General features: G+C 39.4%; 1 protein-coding gene across 3 annotated transcripts in view; it reads right to left on the reverse strand.

Moving 5' to 3' along the window:
* LOC102910662 (ATP-binding cassette sub-family G member 3-like) overlaps window positions 1-18,038 on the reverse strand; it is a 63,529-nt gene that overhangs the window by 21,144 nt on the left and 24,347 nt on the right. For all 3 annotated transcript variants that reach the window (XM_076546849.1, XM_006998217.4, XM_042257857.2), the window contains 4 exons: window positions 16,454-16,605; window positions 14,270-14,371; window positions 13,072-13,322; window positions 10,315-10,397 (listed from right to left, as the gene is read on the reverse strand). In XM_076546849.1, coding sequence (XP_076402964.1) covers window positions 10,315-10,397; window positions 13,072-13,322; window positions 14,270-14,371; window positions 16,454-16,605 — 588 coding nt within the window. The remainder of the gene's footprint in view (window positions 1-10,314; window positions 10,398-13,071; window positions 13,323-14,269; window positions 14,372-16,453; window positions 16,606-18,038) is intronic.

Raw genomic sequence — 18,038 nt, forward strand, 5'->3', positions numbered from 1 at the left:
TTTTCTTCTTGTTGTGAGTCTGTCTGTACAGTAGAGTGGCACATGCTTTTGTTCAGGCTTGCCTGGTGTTTCTATATAAGGGCTGGTCCTTCAGGAAACAACTGCAGCCATCTGACTAATTTTAGCTGTGTGTGTGTCTGTGTGTGTGTGTGTGTCTGTGTCTGTGTCTGTGTGTGCATGCATGTGCTTGTGGGTTATGATGCCTGGAGAGATGGCTCAGCAGTTAAGAGTGCCTCCTCCTCCTCCAAAGAACATGTGGAACCCTGATCTTTGGATGACAGTTCTGTTCCTGGCCAGGAAAAGGGAAGTGGCCTCAGAAGTAACCCTCCAATTGTTTTTTTATGCCCTTTTTTTTTTTTTCTATAATCACTGGCCTAAAGTTCTGCTCTACTGAGGGGATCATTAAGGCCCACAATAAATACTGTCAGAAACAATGTAACACCAACTTCTCTATCACATTCATTCCATCCATGACTGACATTTCCTCTGCCTCTGCTGACAAGGAGATGGATGAAAATAGGTGTAAAGTAAAGGAAAGGGATGAAGAAAGAGAGGAAATGATTGCTGCAGCATCTAAGCCGACACTGGCAGCCCCTCTTTCTGCTCCCCCCATGCCTCGAGCGGCTATCCCCCTCACCACTGCAGTATCCACAGAGTGATTTGCCCGGACGTCTGCCTGCCAAGCCATCTGCTCCACATACCTCCCATCCTATTCCACCTATGGTTCCGCATATGCCCACCATGGTGTTTCCAGTTAGTGTGGGCACCAATGTGGCCAAACAGCCATGGATACCTACCCCTCTTGCAGACTTGTCTTTGGTCCATAATGCTGCTAATGAATGGGGTCCCGACTCAATGTATTTTGAACAAGTCATACAGCAATGGGCAATGCATTTACAGACTCATTATGACTGGTACCATTTGATGAAGGCCATGTTGGAGCCTATGGTCTTCCTTAACTGACAACCTGCCTATGATGACCAGGCTAAGGCTCAGGCTCGTTTTAATATACACTAGAACATCAATGTTTCTCTTGAGATGCTCACAGGCCAAGAATCATTTGTTAACCCTGTCATCCAAGCCCAAATTGGACAACACACTTATTAACCTGCCTTAGGAGACACCATTGCCCTTGGTACGTTGGGGGAATCCCATCACCCCTCAGTAGTAAACCCCTGCTCCTTTATTAACCCGAGGGCAAGGGTATGCTTGCATTTCCCCCCACCCCAAATACCACCACACTGATATGGATATACTCCAGAGACGTGAGTCCAGCAACAGAGCAAGAGACTTTGGACAAAGAAGAAGCTTCAGAGGGGTAATGTATGATCTGCTCCGCTACTGTGGCATTAGTAAAGGTTATGTCATCACTGACATGCTACCCTAAATATAAAGCAATTGTTTCACCCCTACAAGTTTGCTAATGCACTACCAGAAAGACTTCAATTGGCACTACAAATATGAATAGAGTCCCGTGTCCTTGAGACTGAAATTTTGACTAATCCTTCTCTTGTTCAAGTATCTTCTGCAACCGGTTCACCTGAGTTCTATTTGATCTTTCTATAACTGCTTGGACCATACAATTGTGTGGTATATCTGTAATATGTTTTATATTGTAATAATAAAAAAAACTGTTTCATTTTACCAGACACATATGCTGGAGCATTGTTAGTTTTAATTTGTGCAGGTAAACCCATGATGGTCATAACTTATAGCAAATGCATGATTACAGAATCAGCCTTTTCAAAACTCAGAGCAGTTGCCCACTGAAATCCTGAATAGGTATCAATGGTGTGGTGTACATATTTCAATTTTCCAAATTCTTCAAAGTGAAACAAATCCATCTCCCAGATTTCATTCCTCTGAGTGCCCTTTGGGTTACATCCTGCTGGTAATGGAGTCTGATTATAAAAGGAACAAGTATGACATTTCCTTACAATTTCCTTGGCTTGTTATCAGGTTACAGAAAAATCCTTTTTTAAACCCTTACTATTGACATGATGATTTTTATGAAATTCTGTGGCCTCCAGAACATTTTCTATCAATAGTTTATTGATCTTGTCATTACTTTGTGCTAGAGGTTCTGGCAGACCCATATTGGATCAGGTGTGAGCTATATATAAAGGATGCTTCCTATTCCTGATTGTATCTTGTAACTGAAAAATAACAAAGCTAATTATGACTCATTAGGGATCAATTCAGCAGTCTCAATATGTAATACCACTCTTTTAGCATACTGAGAGTCAGTAACTATGTTGAGAGGTTCGAAAAAATCCATTAATACCATCAGAATAGCATACAATTCTGACTTTTGAAGCAAATTATAAGGACTTTGAACCACTTTACTTAATTTTCTGATTTGTAAACTGCTTTTCCTTGTTTGTTTGCATCTGTATAAAATGTAGTGGCTGCAGATATTGGTGTTTCCCATACAATGTGTGGTAGGATCCAATCAGCTCTCTATAAGTTGAATTCTATCACTCTATCACTTTTGGGATATTTGCTCCAAAAAAATTACTGGAAGCTCTTTGCCAAGGTTCACTTTATGCCCATAATTTGTCAATTTCATCATTAGTTGAAGGTACTACAATTCTGTTGGGTCTATTCCTGCTAATTGACGAAGTCTCAATTTTCCTTTTAAAATAAAATGAGAGATCTTTTCCACATAAGTTTTTAATTTTTTTTACTTTGTTTACTTGGTAGAAATATCCATTCCAATATAATATCTTCCCTCTGCATTAAACGTCCTATAGGAGAATGACTAGAGGGTAAAATAACCAAAATGCAATCAAGCTTTGGATCCACATGATCCAAATATCTATCATGTATTTTCTTTTCCACCAAAGCCAATTTTCTCTCAGTTTCAGCTGATAATTCTCTTGGACTATATAAGTCCTTGTCACCCTCTAAATTTTTGAACAAATTATTCAGTTCAATAGTCCACAGATGGGAAATGTCTCTGAATTATTTTTGAAAGTCATTAAGAGTCCATAATGGATCTCTCCTAATTTGCACCTTTTGGGGTCTAATATTTTGTAGACCTATTTTTATATCCTAAATAATTAATAGAATCTCCTCTTTGTAGCTTTTCAGGAGCAATTAGTAATTCCCAACAAGGCAAAATTTTCTTTAGTTCTTCAAACATTCTTTCTAAAGTATCTGCATTTGAATCACCTAGTAAAATATCATCCACATAATGATAAATTATAGATTTAGGAAATAGCTTACATATTACTTCCAATGACTGTCATACAAAATATTGGCACAGGGTTGGATTATTTAACATTCCCTCTGGGAGAATCCTCCATTGATATCTCTTAACTGGCTGAGAATTATTATAAGTAGGCATGGTGAAGGCAAATTTTCCTCTGTCCTTTACTTGTAAGGTATTGAGAATAAACAGACTTTTAAATTGATAACTATTAGAGGCTATCCTTTAGGTAACAAAGTAGGCAAAGGAATTCCAGTTTGTAGAGAGCCCATTGGTTGAAATACCTTGTTTGTTAATTGCTCTTATATTTGTTACCATTCTCCTCTTACCAGATTTCTTTATAATAACAAATACAGAAGAATTCTAAGGGATGGTTGATTCTTCAATATGCTGAGCATTTAACTGCTCTTGTACCAACTCTTCCAAGGCCTGCAGTTTTTCTGTTGTTAAAGGCCATTGCTGAAACCATGTCTATTAACCATGGTAGAGCTGTTGGTGTCTTTGAAAGATCAGCAGCTCTTGTGCCCTGCTCTTGTACAATCCAGATGGCTGGTGACTGTTCTTTATAATAATATCTTCTAATATTTTTCTCAGAAACATGTTAGTTTATGGTTTGTTTCTAAAGTTGGAGGAACGTTAATCTAGGTATTCCATTGTTGTAATAGATGATGGCTGCATAAATTCATAGCTATACTAGCCACATATGGCTTTAATTTTCCTCTACATACTTCTAGCCTTATACATTCAACCTATCTTGTGCTCTGTTTCACTTGAGATAATGTTCCAATCCCTAACAGCTGAACAATTACCTCCTGAAGAGGCCAATTTGGATGCCAAGATTCTGGTGCAATTATGGTGACATCCACACCTATGTCTATAAGACCCTCCATGAGAATATTGTTTATTTGTATTTTTAATTTTTGTCTTTGTTTATTTATAGAAGTTTGCCCAAAAAATCGCTTTATGGTTTCTCCTGAATTTTCTGTTCTCTCTGTTATAGCTATTCTATCACCCCAAGCAGTATGGTTTTTTTACAATAGGCATTTGGTTATTTAATTGCTCTGAGAAGGGGTTTCTTCTACAATGGCAAAAAAGTACTGAACTGAATTTTCCATGGGGGCCTGCAAGAGGCCCTTCAGGGAGTTTCTCAATGGCAAAGGCAAAGGATTGCCTAGTCTGTCCCTTGTTGATCTACATTCATTAATCCAATGTTTGCCTGTACTATACCTTCTACATTATCCGAAAGGGAGGGGCATTCTGTTGCCATTGTTCCTTGAAGAAACATTGTTTCTAGGAATGCCCTATTTATAGTCCCTTTTTAGGTGGCCTTGTTTACCATAATTAAAGCATCTGACATTATTATTTTTTTTTTGCAAATTTCTTAAAATCACTCCTATCCATGTATCATCATGGTCAAAAGTTTCAATATTAATTGTGTCCCTTATCCAATCTTCCAAGGGTGCTGACCTTTCCTTTAACAGCCTAATTACCCTTTTGCATGTGCATTAGTGTTCTTGAAAGCCAGAGATTCAATTATTATCTGTCTAGCTTCTGAATTTGGTATCATTCTATTTACTGCTGAAGACAGTGTTTGTAAGAAATCCGTGAAGATTCCTTTTGGGTCCTGTATAACTTTTGCAAGTGATTTTCTTCTCTGATTCTTCAATTCTGTCCTATGTATTCATGGCTGCCATGTGGCATAGAGTTAGGGTGTGGTCATCATATAAAGATTGTCTTTGTATATCAGCATAATCACCTTCTCCAAGAAGTTGATGTTGGGAAATTTCCATATCCCTAGCCCTACACTGTTGTTCTATAGTCTTTGCCTCCTCTTTCCACCAGGTCATCCATTGTAACTATGGCTCAGGCTCTAGGACTGCTGTAACAAAATCTCTCCAGTCCTGAGGGATAGTTCTATTACAAGTTGACCAGGAGTTTAACATCTGCTTTACAAATGGAGAATGCACACATATGACACTATAGCTTCTTAACTTTCCTCAAATCTAACATTTCCACTGGAGTCCAGTTAGCTTGCACACACCCGTGAGCATTTGGCAGTTCCTGTAAGGTTATCAGGTAGATGTTTGCTGTTTGATGTAGCTAGAGTTTTTGCCTGGGCCATGGTCAGGACAAATCTCTCTCACCCACCAGTCCTGCAGCTGCTCAAACCAAACCAAGTAAACACAGAGACTTATATTGCTTATAAACTGTATGGCCATGGCAGGCTTCTTGCTAACTGTTCTTATATCTTAAATCAACCCACTTCTATTAATCTACAAGTTGCCATGTGGCTCGTGGCTTACCAGTATCTTAACATCTTCTCATGGCAGCAGCTGGCAGCATCTCTCTGCCTCAGCCTTCTACTTCCCAGAATTCTCCTCTCTCCTTGTCCCAATCTACTAGCCAATCAGTGTTTGATTTATTAACCAATCAGAGCAACACATTTAACATACAGAACATCCCACAGTAGTCTGGGAACCTTAGACTTTTTCTCTGTAACCATATAATTCAATGCTGAGATAGATTCACCTTTAAATTCTTCTGTGTGGGATGTCATTCTGTACACTGTGGATATGTTGCTCTGATTTGGCTGATAAATAAAACATTGATTGGCCAGTAGCCAGGCAGGAAGTATAGGTGGGATATGCAAACAAGGAGAATTCTGGGAAGAAGAAGGATGGAAGAAGAAGAAGGAAGAAGAAGTCAGGAGCTGCCAGCCAGATACAGAGGAAGCAAGATGACAAGGCAGAACTGAGAAAAGGTACCAAGCCACATGGCTAAACATTAAGAATTATGGGTTAATTTAAGTGTAAGAGCTAGTCAATAGTTAGCCTTAATTAATGGTCAAGCAGTTTTAATTAATATAAGCCTCTGTGTGTTTACTTGGGGGACATAAGTGGGAGAGATCTGTCCTGACTGCCAGCCGGCTGGGACACAGGAAAACTTCCAAATACATTTGGCGCTCACTGTTGGGCATTGAACCACATAGACCTAAGAAAGCTTAAAGATTCTGAATGCACAGAAACAAAGTCACACTAGGCTTCCTAGTCTCATGGTCTCTTGCCAGTAGCAGTGAAAACTTGACTCCTGACAGCTGGCTGTGAGATGGAGTTGGCCGCCAATCACTATAAGCTAAGCAGCATGGCAGGAGTGGTGTCTCCAAACCATGCAGTGTACTGCGTAGTGGAATTAGCTTTTGTGAGTAAAAGAAAGAAGAAGGGAAGAAAAGAAAAGAAAAAAAAGAAAAGAAACCAAAGAAGAAAATTTTTCTGGGCTGCATGCTGCTGGATGGAGGCATGGACCCACTGCCTCACAGAGTCAACAGATAGCATGGCTACCAGAGCTGGTGGTAAATTACCCCTGCCATGTTGAGAAGCTAAGATTGGCAGAGTCCTGCAGTTTAAAATAATAGATTCACAATAAGACAGATTCAGATGGGATAAGCCCTAAACATTTTTGGTGTGGGATGGACTGTATGTCAAATTGCTCTGATTGGTCAATAAATAAAACACTGATTGGCCAGTGGCCAGGCAGGAAGTAGGTGGGACAAGGAGAAAGGAGAATTCTGGGAAGCGGAAGGCTGAGGGAGAGACACTGCCAGACGCCGCCATGACCAGCAGCATGTGAAGACACCAGTAAGCCACCAGCCACGTGGCAAGGTATAGACTTATGGAAATCGGTTGATTTAAGCTATAAGAACAGTTAGCAAGAAGCCTGCCACAGCCATACAGTTTGTAAGCAATATAAGTCTCTGTGTTTACTGGTTGAGTCTGAGCATCTGTGGAACTGGTGGGTGACAAAGATTTGTCCTGACTGTGGGCAAGGCAGGAAAACTCTAGCTACACATTTTACAGTGTCTGTAAAAAAATGTATGTAGGCTTGGAAGAGAGAGGAAAAGGAATATAGACAGTTATATAAAGAAATAGAAAGTTTTAAAACATAAAGTCTTTAAAGGGAAAGTAAAAGTAATATAAAAATAAGCCATGTAAAGATGGAAATCACACAGAGAGGCTATATTATATTGTCTTTGGGATTTTGAAATGCAGAAAGACATTTAATTATACAGGCTGCTCAGTTAAACCAACATGTATATTTTAAAGGGATCTCGACGTCAAAATTTGATTCTAAGGATATGTTGCTTTGGAAAGGAGGTTCTGTTTTTGTTTCCACAGAAAGCAAGAGGCTATGGATTTGTTCCAGATTAAGATGGATCAGATTTGATAAAGCCAGATCTCCTGAACCTTAACAGATGGTACCTATCAACAAAGGTTATAGCTGGTCTTCCCAGGACTTGACCATTATGTCAAATTTTCTCAGAATCACCATAAGACTACCAGCGCCCACTATCAGCAGGAAGTAGCCTAGAACACATTGCCTACATTTCCAAAAACTGACTGTGGATATTTGTCTTTGTTTAAAGATTGGTTACAAATTGTTATTGATCATAATCAATATCTTTCTAAAGAAAAAGGGGGGATAGGATATGGATATAATAGGATGAAAGGGTAGATTATTGAATCTACTTTTAAAGAGCAACAACCTCTGTAACATATTTTAAATTGCTATAGATTTCAGTTTATTACAAATTTAAAGTTAATTTTGTTGTTATATATATATATATATATATATATATATATATATATACTCTTGTTTAAGGTATTATATTTATGTAACTCATTTAAATTGTAATGGATAATTAAGAAATACAGATTAATAATTAGTCTTTTATGATAATCACACTTGTAGTCATGTTAGTTAAGTTTTCTAGATATACACAGATATATTTCAATTAGGTAGGTAATCTTCAAATATTTCAAAGACCTACAGAATATGGCATTTAAAATGTTTTAAAAACTTTGACTTTCTGGACATAGAGACATGTCTGCTCCTGGCAGCACCAATCTACTTCAGAGAAGATAATGGGCATTGAAGAAACTTATGGAGCTTGCTTTCTTTGTGGCAAAAGTTAACCACTGGGCAAAAAAAATGCCCTTGCATTGACTGATTGACAGTATGTTGTATAAACTGGACATGCAGAACCCATAGGAAAGTGACTACTGAACTTTCCAAGGCAAAATGGTCCTTCAGGTTCTTGCTTCATAGAAGAAACTGCCAGACATTCTACAGCACACAGAGAAAAAAAATGACTAAGAGACTAGGCCTATGGGCTGAAGATTGATGTCCCAACATTATAGAGGAAATTTGAATGACTATCCGGGCAGGCAGCTGTCTCTGTCATTTCCAGAATTTTGAAAGTTGTTTACAATGTATTTCCTGTTTACTTAGGTAATATTATATCCTTCTGAGGTCTTTGGTGTAGTTGAAGACTAGATAGTTATAATTTTCCTTGGTTATGATAAAAGATAAATTAGATAATGAAACTTTAGACTCACAAATATAGGATAGATATAATATTTCCTTTAATTTTTCCAAATGCAAATAGAAAAGATATTGTAACTGTAATTTTTGCTTGATGACTGTTCTATTACATGTAATTTTACTGGGTTAAAGCTAAAAACTTTCTTTTTGATTAGAAAGAAAAGGGGAAGTGCCGTGGGATGTCATGCTGTGAATATGTGTTGCTCTGATTTGATTGATAAATAAAACACTGATTGGCCAGTAGCCAGGCAGGAAGTATAGGTGGGATAAGCAAACAGGGAGAATTCTGGGAAGAGGAAGTCTGAGTCAGGAGTCACCAGCCAGACACAGAGGAAACAAGATGATAAGGCAGAACTGAGAAAAGGTACCAAGCCACATGGCCAAACATAAATAAGAATTATGGGTTAATTTAAGTGTAAGAGTTAGTCAATAGTTAGCCTGAGCTAATGGTCAAGCAGTTTTAAATAATATAAGCCTCTGAGTGTTTATTAGGGTCCAAGCAGCCATAGAGTCACAGGAGCCAAGCAGGACCAAGAATGCTTCAGCTACAGGAAGGTGACTCACATGTCAGAAACAAAAATCACTGTAGCTCAACAGCAAGGAAAAGTTAAGGGCCAGTGAGAGGGTTCAGCAGGTGAGATGACTGCCGCCAAGCATGATGACCTTGAGTACCTGAAAGCCATGTGGTGGAGGAGTCAGCTCTTGTAAACTGTCCTCTGACCTCCACATGCATGCTGTATGTAGGACACATATGCCCACATACATACACACACTAAAGAAATAAATAGTTTTAAAATAAAAATAAGGCATTCCTATTACAAATTGGAAATTGCAGACATTTACAAAACATCCAATCAATTGTGATTTATTTTTTCTTACGTAAGTTATTGAAAAGAAGAAAGAACATAATTTTAGGGAAGGATATGGACAGATTTGAGCTCTTGTATTGTGCTGAGGAGGATATAAAATACTACAGTGCAGTTGGAGACAGGGTAGCAGTTCCTCAAATAATTAACCCAATGGTCATGTGATTTGGCAACTCTAGCTTTCTACCTTAAAGAGTAAAAGTCCAGAGCTCAACATGGTTCAGAGCAGCCAAAGGTGAGAACAAACCACATTTCCATCCACAGATGAATGGGAAGCAACACAGCACACACACAATGGACTACTATTCTGCCTTACAGAGCCCAAGAAATCCCCACACATGTTACACTTTGTTGAGCCCTGAGGACATCACACCAATGGAAACCACTACCCAAAACAAACAAAAACAAAACCCAAAGAACACCAAAACACAGATACTTGTGAGACTCCAATTCAGGTTTCCCACATTAGTCATATTCAATGACAGAAAGTAGAATGCTTGGTACCAGGAATTGGGAGTGGGTAGTGTGGGAAGTCTTCTCTCAGAGCTATCAGATTCCATTTGGGTAGATGAAAAACGCCCTAAATTTAGAGTGTGGGGATGCTCACATAACATGAAGCTACTCCATATGCTAAAACTGGTAAAATGTGAATGTGTGGTGTGTATAGTTTCATACTATCTACACATAAGCACATGTGAAAAAGTGAGTTCTTCCACTCAGCCTTCAATATACCAACACACTCTATCACATGATAAAATGTTTACTCTGTTCTTGTTAGGAAATTCAATTCTTAATCAATTTATATAAATTTGAACAAAGTGATAGCATTTCTCAAAATAAAGATGAAAGTTTGCTTACCTGATCTGGACTTCATTACAATCATTTCTTAGGACACGGAAAATGGTACCCACAATCACAGACAGTATGGCTATGATAAATGCCTTTCAAAAAGAAAACGGAAAAATGAACAAATTTCCATTATGAATAGAAAGTATTCTATATATTGTCAATTATTTAATATATATGGTTTCTTAATCAGATCTCTCCAGTGAGGTAAACACTATAATTTGGCCAGAGTCCCTGAAGAATATGAAACACACATGTTAACAGACTGCTTGTGTGTTAAACTGAAAACTAAGGTCTCTGCAATCTGAGGCTCTGACAGCACAGACCCTGGAAAAGCTAAGACTTCTCCCAGTGCTCCACCAGGAACAGCCAGTGAAGGGCTCAGTTCAGGTTCTGAAACATGAATGACACAGGGTGGAGAGAAGGCAGGCACCTGGGGAGGTTAGGGGACAAACCAAAGTAAGAGACAGCGTTCACCTAAACTGAGATCTCAACTCTGGTGCAGCGAACATGTGCAGTTTCTACTTCAAGTGCTTTAAAGAACTCAGGCTTTCTTTACTCTATAGTTAGAAACAAGTTCACCCCAGGCCAGGGGACAGCTCAGTGGCAGAGCCCTGCACAACAGACACTAGACCTAGCCCTGATCCCCTCAACTGCAAACCAAATAATGAAATTTAAAATGACTCACAACCCAGTTCCTGGCAGTGGGATCTTGTGTGCTAAGAAGGGGTAAGCTGGTCCTCACCTGTGTCTCCTCTGGAAGTCTGTGCCTGTGTGGGAACGAGCACTATTGCTGTCACCACAGTGTTCAGACAGCGTCCTCTGGGTCACCTGATGCCCCATTGCCCCTCATCTCTGTCACTGCTGCTCCATCAACCTCAGCCAGAGCGGCCTGTGCTCAAGTCTCATCTAAGCTGCCAACTCCACCAGACCCTCATCTACCTCCATCCACTCAGCCTGTGCAGACAGTCACAAGGACCTGCACTGCTTTGGTTTGGGGTTAAAATGGCTTTAGAAGGTACTTCACTTAACAAAGGAGTAAGATTACATACATAATGCAGTAACTTATTTGAAGGAGTCTAACTATTATTCCTCTGATGATGTTGTAAAAGAACATTATGATCTAAGGAAAGCATCCTCCCATGTAATTTGATAAATTAGAAACCAATATCCCATGGCTTGGAGATAAGGCTCAGCAGTTAATAGAACTTGCTGCTCTTGCAGAAAACCAACAACCAAATGTTGCAGTTCCAACAACCAAATGACCCCTAACACCCTTCTGTAACTCGAATTCCAGAGAATCTGATGCCTTCTTCTGGCCTCCATGGGCATGCACATTATGCACAGTTATACATGCAGGTAAAATATCCATACATAAAAAAATAAAAAAATTGTCATTGCTATCATTGCTAACAAACACACACACACATACAAACACAAACACACACACTTCTTACCTCATGATATTGCCTCACTGTTAAGAATGTAACTCACTTTTTTCCAATCCTATTGAATCTTTTATTTTTTTCAATAAGAAGGGATATAAAAATGCCTCTTTTATGACATAAAATCCCAAGAAACTGACCAAAGTGTCTGGAGCAACTGACAGTACAACTCAAATGGTAAGACTATCCACATATACACCGGGAAGGGAGCAGCATTAAAATATGAAAAGGGCAGCACACATGTTAGGAAGTAAGTGGTTTCATTGCAGCCAACAACACTGACCGTTCAGTGTTCAACAGAAACTGAATGCCTGACAATAAAATAACAACACACTAACAGCAGAACTGACTATAAGTTCTGGTTTACAGGGACAGGGATGTAGGTCCATGGCAGAGTGATTGTCCTCTCATGGCTGAGACCCCAGGATCAAACACTAACACAGCAGATTCCTCAACATCATGAAATAAAAGATAAATGAATAAGTGATGGCCCAGTGAGCTCGAAGAACCACATTTCTGTGTGATATTCATGTTAAAATAACAGAAATTTTTGAGGCATGATGATCCTTGTTACAGAGCAGGTTTAAAGAAAAGTGGAACCTCACTTCCTCCCTGTTCCCAGTCAGCTGACAGGGAAGAGCACTGTCTAGTCCAGTCACTATCTGTGTGTGAACTGCACTCTGAGTTGCTTCTGCTTTCACACTGGACTCCAATAAGGAACAGCACTCTGCAATGGACTCATCTCTCAGGCAGTGCATGCACAGGCTCCTCAGAGGGGATCAATGGCCCTGTTTCCTCATCCCATGATTTCAACTACAGATCAACCCCCTTTCCCTCCCCAGTCACCTCCACCCTTCCTGCTTAAACTTTCTCCAAAGTCCATTCTGTCATCTGACATGCTACAATTTTATCTGTTTATTCAGTTACCATCCATCCATCCACATGAAAAGTTACAGGAGGAGAAAGCCTTTGACTCCCTTACTCATTCCTGGACTTAAGCTTGTTCGATGCATTGGTGAATTAGACAGGTGTGAGGAACTCCCAGGTGTGCTGAATTTCTTGTTGATTTCCCTGAATTAAATTTCCTACTGAGATTAGTCATTATAGTTCCTCTAAATAAAAAACAACCACTAAAAATGTTGTCTGTAAGTAAAAAGGTAATCATGTTCTACTTGCTTTATTGAATATTTCTATATGCCAAGTGGAGATGACAAATATATGGAACAGAGTAGTAGATAACTGTGACCTGAAGTAGACCGACTCAGAAACAAATTGCTCCCACTTGATTTTTTCACAATACAATTAACATAATTCATCAGATTACCTGAATCATAGTGACATCTGGAAAACCCAGACAATTTTTGAATAAATGAGAGATATTCCATCTGAGCTGATGCCAGAAAGGGGTGACACACGTGATCTCCTCCAAGGCTGAGCTCCTCTCTGTCTTCTGTTCCCCCAAGAGTGGATCCAGTTCAGTTCTCGTTTCTCTGTATAAGGAGGACTGGGTATACATGTTGGCTAATTTTTCTGTGACTTGGTGCTGTCTCTCAGAAAGCTCTTTGTACTTGTCAGCTTAGGGATAAAAGTAGATAAAGACAAGAAGCAGACAGCAATTTAACTGATTTTTCTGTGATACTTTTCATGAATAACACATAAATTATGTAGCAGTTTTTCTTTGAGACAGTCTCATGTACCCTAGACTGGCCACAAAGTTGCTATTAAGACAAGGGTGACCTTAACTTCTCCAGGTCCTCCTGTGTCTGTCTCAAGATTGAGATGACAGGCCTGGATTTCACACACAGTTATGTGGTGCTGGGAACCAAACTTAAGGCTTGTTGCATCTGAGGCAAGGACTCTACCAGCTGAGCTACATATTTAACGCAACACGTTTTGAGCATAATAAAATTACTCCTGTGTAATTCCCTAACAGATTAGAAGATTGTCCCTAACTGACCTGACTACTGTCATTATCCCATGGACACTGCAAACTGAATGGTCTTAACCCATCTGGACCCCAAGTCTTAACAAAGTCTTCCTTCCCTTATGGATCTATGCTTCGTAACATAAAAGTCTGGTTCCTACTTTCTACCGCATGTGAATGTGTATGCAAATGTATAAATTGCCAAGTATCATGTTTTTAAAATGTTATAAACAAAGTCGGACATCATGACATAACCCTGTAATACCTATATTTGGGAGGTGAGGTAGAAAGAGTACACATTTAAGGCCAGCCTGGCTACATAAGAAAACCACATCTAAAACAATAACAAGAATAATATGACAAACAATAAGTACATTTACTTTCTAACAGAAATTTCCTTTACAAGTTACAGTATCATATAAATGGTCTATTATGAATTAAATATAAAACACCAAGCACAACAGACAGAAAACACTATTATGTAATTTTCGGACACTGAATTAACATATAAAACTACTATCTAAAGAACCACACTACTATGTTTTAATGGAATCAGTTAGGCAAAAAAAAAAAATGTGACTCTAGAAGAATCACATACCATCATGGCCTTCTTCCTCTATGTCTAATATAGCAGAGAAACCTCCATTAATGATGTCCAGGAAGAAGTCTGCAGGGTTGTTGTGGGAATCATATTTGTAACCTACAAAGAAGGCAAGAACACAAATCTGAGGACCCTCTTTCAGAGAGTGGGATGGGGAGGGAAGACAGAATCTAAGAGCTTATTCCTCTTCTTACACCTCCCCCATTAATTTATCCATTCCTTTTATATATACACTCATAATATTTCAAAAATACCTGCTTCCCAGTATAATATAAACATATATGTATATACATATTTATGAATATATATGTATGTTGATGTGTATGTTCTACATACATATGTGAACTCTTTCTATGAAACAATCTTTTGAATTTGGCCTAAAGTTTTATTGGACTCCAAAGACTCACAAACATTTACACTTTTAAATGACAAATATTAATCAAAACCAAAGAGTGATACAGAGAGATGCTGGTACAATGGCTTTCACAGAGGCCACCAGAATATACAGCAGATGGCAATTAATAATTCAGGTGTCAACCCTCCAAATGAATAACTCTCTGATGGAGGAATCTCGCTAAGCAAGGCTCATGGCCCCAAAACTCTGAAAGCCAGGTGCATCTGTCTGTAATTTTTCTCATGTGCCACTATGTTTTTTCCCTAAAAACAGCTGCGGGTGTTCTCCCAAGTGCCTATGGACACGGTTGTGTCTGTCTGTAATTTCACATGTGCAAAAACAGCTGTGGTATCTCCCCAATACCTGCACTCTGATATGTAATCTCATATAATATGTACCAGGATATCATGATCACCTCAATCTTATGATCACTTATATCTGTGGCCTGCCTGAAGATCACTCATCATTAAGCTGTATAATTTTGATATGTAGAAAATATACTAGGATATGTTTCAAAATTAGATCTATTATTCCATGAGGACTGTAAGATACTTACGCCCTGTTTTTTATCACTAGCACAGACTTACATAAGGAAAACAACAATATCTTCTCAGTTCTAAGACATGCTACATACAATTGGCTGATTTTGAGCCTCAGAGCAAATTCAAACTAGACTGAATGCTTCCTAAGATAAACCTCCAGAGAAAATACACAAGGAAATATTCCCAGGTGTCTATTTGTAGAACCAAGGCCAGACACAAAGCAACATTCTTGCCAGTTCCCTGCTTGATAAGTCTGGCTGATAAAGACCTACTCCCTAAAAAATTCCTCAGCAGCTTGTCTCACTGGGCACTGTGCCCCCGGCCTCAGGTTACAGCCTGAACCTTTCATCTGGGCATTGCCATGGTTACTCATGCCCTCAGATGTACCTTTTTTTACTTTGCATGGGATGGATATAAGGGGAGACAGAACAAAGAACGAGGGAGAAGCTAGAGAAAAATAAAGAAAATTCCTCAGTACATGCGTGAATCTGATTCCCTCAGACTAATAAGAGTTATCCCTAAGTCCTACTACTCTGAAAGCATTCTTTTTGCAACCCTGGTTGGAGTTCAAGGAGCTGGTCTCTCAGGCTGCTACAGAGTGACAGAAAGCAAATATTTAAACCTATATTTAGAGATATAATCATTCATAAGTATATTCGTATTTCACTAAAATGAAACTGACAACATGAATCATTAAAAAAATATTTCATCATCTAATCTGACTATGAAAAAAAAAGAGGCAGATACAAAAACATGAGTCCACAGAAGCCAGACTTAAGCCACTCTAACCCGCAAGCACTGCCTAAACCTGAAATGCAAAGTTACTGCTAAGTTAAGTAACATCTCCACAATTCATCAGAGTCAGATCACACCAGGGAAAACTGAAAACCACCATGTGTTAAGTGAGCAAGAACTTGATGATGCTGGGCTTTCCAAAGCTGTTCCAGTGACAGATAACTGGACTTGAGGCCAGCATGTTAATTAAGAGGGCCACCACAACTGGGATGCAGAACAAGAAGCTCAGGAAAAATACTGTAACCCAGGCGTGATACAGCAGAAAGAAAAGAGACCTGAACAACAAGACCATGCTGCACAGCTAACAGAATCCTGTCACCAAATTAACCAAAGGTATTTAAAATGGAGAAACCCACACACAGTAAGTCTGCACCAGGGTCAAGCAGTACTCCCTGTTCTCTTCCCAGATTCCATGAATGAAGGTGCTCTCACAGCAAAAGCCAGCCATACCTGTGGATGTGAAGTACTCCAACGCCTCTTGTGCAGGGCCGTGATACAGGACTTTTCCTGAGGCCACTAAGGTGAGGCTATCAAAAAATCTGAAGATGGAGTACTGAGCCTGATTAATGGAGAAGATGATTGTCTGTCCCCTCATGGACATCCTAAGTTTCAAGAGGGAAAAATCATAAGTCACTGGACATCGAAAACTTGAAATTCTCAACAAAATATTTTATTCCTGAAGGTATACTCTTTGTTCCCATTTCAGCTTGAGTTTTCCTTAAAAACATCTCCTCTCGCTTGTATTATACACTCGATAGATGTAGATGAATTTTTAAACAGTCTTATTAAATAAGAAACACAGAGCCAAATACAGTTAATAGCCAAAGAGATCAGAACAAATAGCCATGACTAGCCTTAGCTTACCACCAGCAGTAGCTTTCACAGAGAGAGCTTCTTCCTGTCTGACCTGTGCTTTTATTGCCTTCCTGTTCTGCCTTGTCATTGGCTCTAAGCCCAGTCATAAGACTTCCTCATCACTGCCTGTCTATACAGAACTCCAGGTCTTTATGGTTGGTGCTGGGATTAAAGGTGTGTGTCACCACGCTTGGCTGTGTCCTTGACCACACAAAGACTCTGACTGTCATTTGATTGAAGTAATGGTGTCTGCTACCACCTCCTGACTTCTGTTTATGGCTATGACCTCTGATCTCCAGGCAAACGTTATTAACATACAAATAAAATATCACCACAGATAGAGAAACAAAGCTCCAGGCTTTTATTTAAAAGACTAGAACTTCAAAAGTGTGGGGCATCAGTAGTCCAGGGACCACTAGAGTGTTACTATGTAGATCCATGAACAGTCTTCTCAGACATTGAATCACAATACTGGAGAGTCAATGCAAGGAGTCCATATCATGAACAGACAACTAGGGTGATGGGCAGGTTCACTCAAGCCTGAGAACCCATGACAGAGCAAGTATTACAACTATGATTGTATGCACGATTCCCCTCAATCACTTTCACTTTCTGCCTCTTCAGGAATTGGTTTCCATTGTTCTGATACTGCAATTCACATTACTAGCCACTTGTTCTCCCTGCTAAACTCTTTAGCAAGAACCTCATCTCAATTTTCACAATATCGGCATAAGGCATTTCTAATACAATTCCCCCCTTTCTGCTGATAAAACTTAAAAGGTCAAGCAACAGACCAAGGGGTCACAGTGAGTGACAAAGCTGGGATATGATCATTGGTTTAATTCTATGATAGGAAAAAATAAGCTGAACTACCATTTCAGGGAGTCATATCTTCTGTTAGGAGAAACAATAACCCAAAACACTGTTTCAAACTCTTGAAAACATTTATAAAAGCTAGATATGGTGGCATATGTGTCCTGGACTGACCAGCTCATCTACCACCCAGGCACACATCCAGGACTTTGAGTTTGCCCAACTCATCATCTACCCCATCTGTGACCTGCTGTAGCACATGTAGGGAATAGTGATCCTGCAGATCCATAGCTGCAGGATCTCCATGACTCAGGGTAGCAGCAGGATATCCCAGAGGAGTTCCAGTGAGGGTCCTGCATTGATGGTG

This window comes from Peromyscus maniculatus, chromosome 10, assembly GCF_049852395.1.
Source record: "Peromyscus maniculatus bairdii isolate BWxNUB_F1_BW_parent chromosome 10, HU_Pman_BW_mat_3.1, whole genome shotgun sequence".
Classification (NCBI taxonomy): Eukaryota; Metazoa; Chordata; class Mammalia; order Rodentia; family Cricetidae; genus Peromyscus; species Peromyscus maniculatus.